Source organism: Protopterus annectens, chromosome 2.part0 (assembly GCF_019279795.1).
Source record: "Protopterus annectens isolate FY-2018-M chromosome 2.part0, PAN1.0, whole genome shotgun sequence".
Taxonomy (NCBI): Eukaryota; Metazoa; Chordata; order Ceratodontiformes; family Protopteridae; genus Protopterus; species Protopterus annectens.
The window spans coordinates 1,705,109-1,708,436 of record NC_056728.1 but is presented as its reverse complement, the minus strand read 5'-3'; the positions used below and the strand labels follow the sequence as shown (position 1 = coordinate 1,708,436).

Below are 3,328 nucleotides of genomic sequence, written 5' to 3'. Positions count from 1 at the left end.
GTGACAGTGCTGCCCAAGTGCATGAACTTTCCATCTGTTTGTAATTTTCATACTTTTTTAAATGTATTTTTTGTTAGAAATTCATTATGTATTTCCCCATGAATCTTTCCTCAGAGCCCATGTATCTGTGGAAGTACCTCCAGGAAAGAGAAAAATTTGCTAGTCCAAGTTTTGTGGAGATTTTTGTGATACAGGTTCATAGGATCATAATAGGCTATTGGCCCGGAGGCCGTTATAAGCTAGCCAAGAATTTCACCCATATTCCCTCAAAGTCAGCACCTGCTGCAATATATGTTCAATATATGTAACAATATGTTATAATAACATCTCTTATTAAGCATGAACAATGTGTTGACTCTGCAGCCAGAATGCTTTGAGGAAATATTCCGTATATTATAATATTCAAAGAAGATATTTTCACACAGTTTATTTATTAAGTCAATTTATTTGTATTACTTGTTACTAAATTTAAGAAACCTGGAGATACAATTTTTTCCTTAGGGAAGATTTTATTTCTGGCATCTGCTTTAATTTCTGCTTTACATTGTCTTTTGTTATTTCGAAGGTCATACTCCCAACTTTCTTGTTCACGCGAGTTAATACAGTAAGAAGATCGTCAGCTCTGTAACACCAAAGAAAACTCAGTTACACAATGGCACATACCAGCTTATTACTTAAATGTCTGACTTACCTGGCTTTAATGTTTTATAAACAGCATGATGTTTACATTTAGTTTCTGAATTAAAAAAATATAATGTAATATTCTCAACTAGAAATAAATACAATGCCTCAGAGTTACGAAAGGGCATGTAGGCTTGTGCCTGCACACCGTGGCATCCCTACTGAATTGTGTAGCTCTGTTCTCTCAAGTACCCAAATGCCAAAAAGACATGATACCAAAACTATTTTGTTTGCTGCATTGTGATATTGCCATTCATTAAGCAATGCAGCATCACAAATTATTAAATAATGAAAGGAACTGATTACAATTTGTGGCGTGCTGTTCATCATAGTTGTACTGCTGTAATCAGTACAGTGCTTTTAAAGTTAATACACAGGAAAACAAACTCACCGCTAATTAAAACACTAACTGTAGCACACAGTAAGAACTCAGCACAGCTCCTCGTGGTGTCCAGCAGAGTTCCTAGAGCAGCAGAGACCAGAAAAGACAAACTTTCCAGATTCTAAGTATTTTTTTCTGCATTTTCGACTTTTTAAGCCTTTCGACTACTATTTCTGCCTGTTTTATTCTGTTATTACCTGTTTATACTGTTTTTAATAGCTTGAATTGTTTGTTGCACTTGCTTGTTTAAGTTTTGCTTAAAAGTTAAACAACAGGCTAATACACTCAAGTGTACTAGCTTTTGATAGCAATTAGTCGAAAAACACAGCATTTATTGTATTTTCTGCCTATTTGAAAAAAACTTGAAAAAAAACAAAAAAATACTCTTGTTTTCCATACTTTCCTAATAGTTTGTTCCAGTGATCAGATTTTGCTGATCCCTGGGCTTTGTCTTGGTTCCTGTGTTTCTCCATTTTCCTTGTTTGGTCAAAGGGAAGTTTCTTTACTCACCAGTGAGGGTGGGGAGTACTGAGCTGCCTGTTTGTCCTCAGAGGAGTGGTTTAAACCAGTAACTTGTAGTTTATTGGCCATTTTGGGTAATTTCCTGTCTTTTCCAGCCCCCTGCTATAAAGCACGCTTTGGCGGGCTTTTCTGGCTATAGAGAACTCAGCACAGCTCCTCGTGGTGTCCAGCAGAGTTCCTAGAGCAGCAGAGACCAGAAAAGACAAACTTTCCAGATTCTAAGTATTTTTTCTGCATTTTCGACTTTTTAAGCCTTTCGACTACTATTTCTGCCTGTTTTATTCTGTTATTACCTGTTTTTACTGTTTTAATAGCTTGAATTGTTTGTTGCACTTGCTTGTTTAAGTTTTGCTTAAAAGTTAAACAACAGGCTAATACACTCAAGTGTACTAGCTTTTGATAGCAATTAGTCGAAAAACACAGCATTTATTGTATTTTCTGCCTATTTGAAATAAAACTTGAAAAAAACAAAAAAAAATACTCTTGTTTTCCATACTTTCCTAATAGTTTGTTCCAGCGATCAGATTTTGCTGATCCCTGGGCTTTGTCTTGGTTCCTGTGTTTCTCCATTTTCCTTGTTTGGTCAAGGGGAAGTTTCTTTACTCACCAGTGAGGGTGGGGAGTACTGAGCTGCCTGTTTGTCCTCAGAGGAGTGGTTTAAACCAGTAACTTGTAGTTTATTGGCCATTTTGGGTCATATCCTGTCTTTTCCAGCCCCCTGCTATAAAGCACGCTTTGGCAGGCTTTTCTGGCTATAGAGAACTCAGCACAGCTCCTCGTGGTGTCCAGCAGAGTTCCTAGAGCAGCAGAGACCAGAAAAGACAAACTTTCCAGATTCTAAGTATTTTTTCTGCATTTTCGACTTTTTAAGCCTTTCGACTACTATTTCTGCCTGTTTTATTCTGTTATTACCTGTTTTTACTGTTTTTAATAGCTTGAATTGTTTGTTGCACTTGCTTGTTTAAGTTTTGCTTAAAAGTTAAACAACAGGCTAATACACTCAAGTGTACTAGCTTTTGATAGCAATTAGTCGAAAAACACAGCATTTATTGTATTTTCTGCCTATTTGAAAAAAGCTTGAAAAAAAACAAAAAAAATACTCTTGTTTTCCATACTTTCCTCATAGTTTGTTCCAGTGATCAGATTTTGCTGATCCCTGGGCTTTGTCTTGGTTCCTGTGTTTCTCCATTTTCCTTGTTTGGTCAAGGGGAAGTTTCTTTACTCACCAGTGAGGGTGGGGAGTACTGAGCTGCCTGTTTGTCCTCAGAGGAGTGGTTTAAACCAGTAACTTGTAGTTTATTGGCCATTTTGGGTCATTTCCTGTCTTTTCCAGCCCCCTGCTATAAAGCACGCTTTGGCGGGCTTTTCTAGCTATAGAGAACACAGCACAGCTCCTCGTGCTGTCCAGCAGAGTTCCTAGAGCATCAGAGACCAGAAAAGACAAACTTTCCAGATTCTAAGTATTTTTTTCTGCATTTTCGACTTTTTAAGCCTTTCGACTACTATTTCTGCCTGTTTTACTCTGTTACCTGTTTTTACTCTTTTTAATAGCTTGAATTGTTTGTTGCACTTGCTTGTTTATGTTTTGCTTAAAGGAGTGTTTAACATAACTTTATTTATTGGCCATTTAGGCTTCCTTTTTTTCCCTGTATAAAATTGCGGTTTCTGGTATAAACCAGTACTTTTGTATCAGGTTTTTCCAGAGACCAGAAAAGCCCTTTCCGTTTTTTTTTCGCAATTTTT

General features: G+C 36.9%; 1 protein-coding gene across 3 annotated transcripts in view; it reads right to left on the bottom strand.

Annotated features, from left to right (window-relative positions):
- Nucleotides 1-425: 425 nt before the first annotated feature.
- Nucleotides 426-3,328, bottom strand: part of LOC122792911 (caspase-8-like) — a 722,590-nt gene continuing 719,687 nt past the window's right edge. For all 3 annotated transcript variants that reach the window (XM_044060469.1, XM_044060468.1, XM_044060470.1), the window contains exon 9: nucleotides 426-622. In XM_044060469.1, the coding sequence (XP_043916404.1) occupies nucleotides 469-622 (154 nt within the window). In that variant the 3' untranslated portion in view covers nucleotides 426-468. The remainder of the gene's footprint in view (nucleotides 623-3,328) is intronic.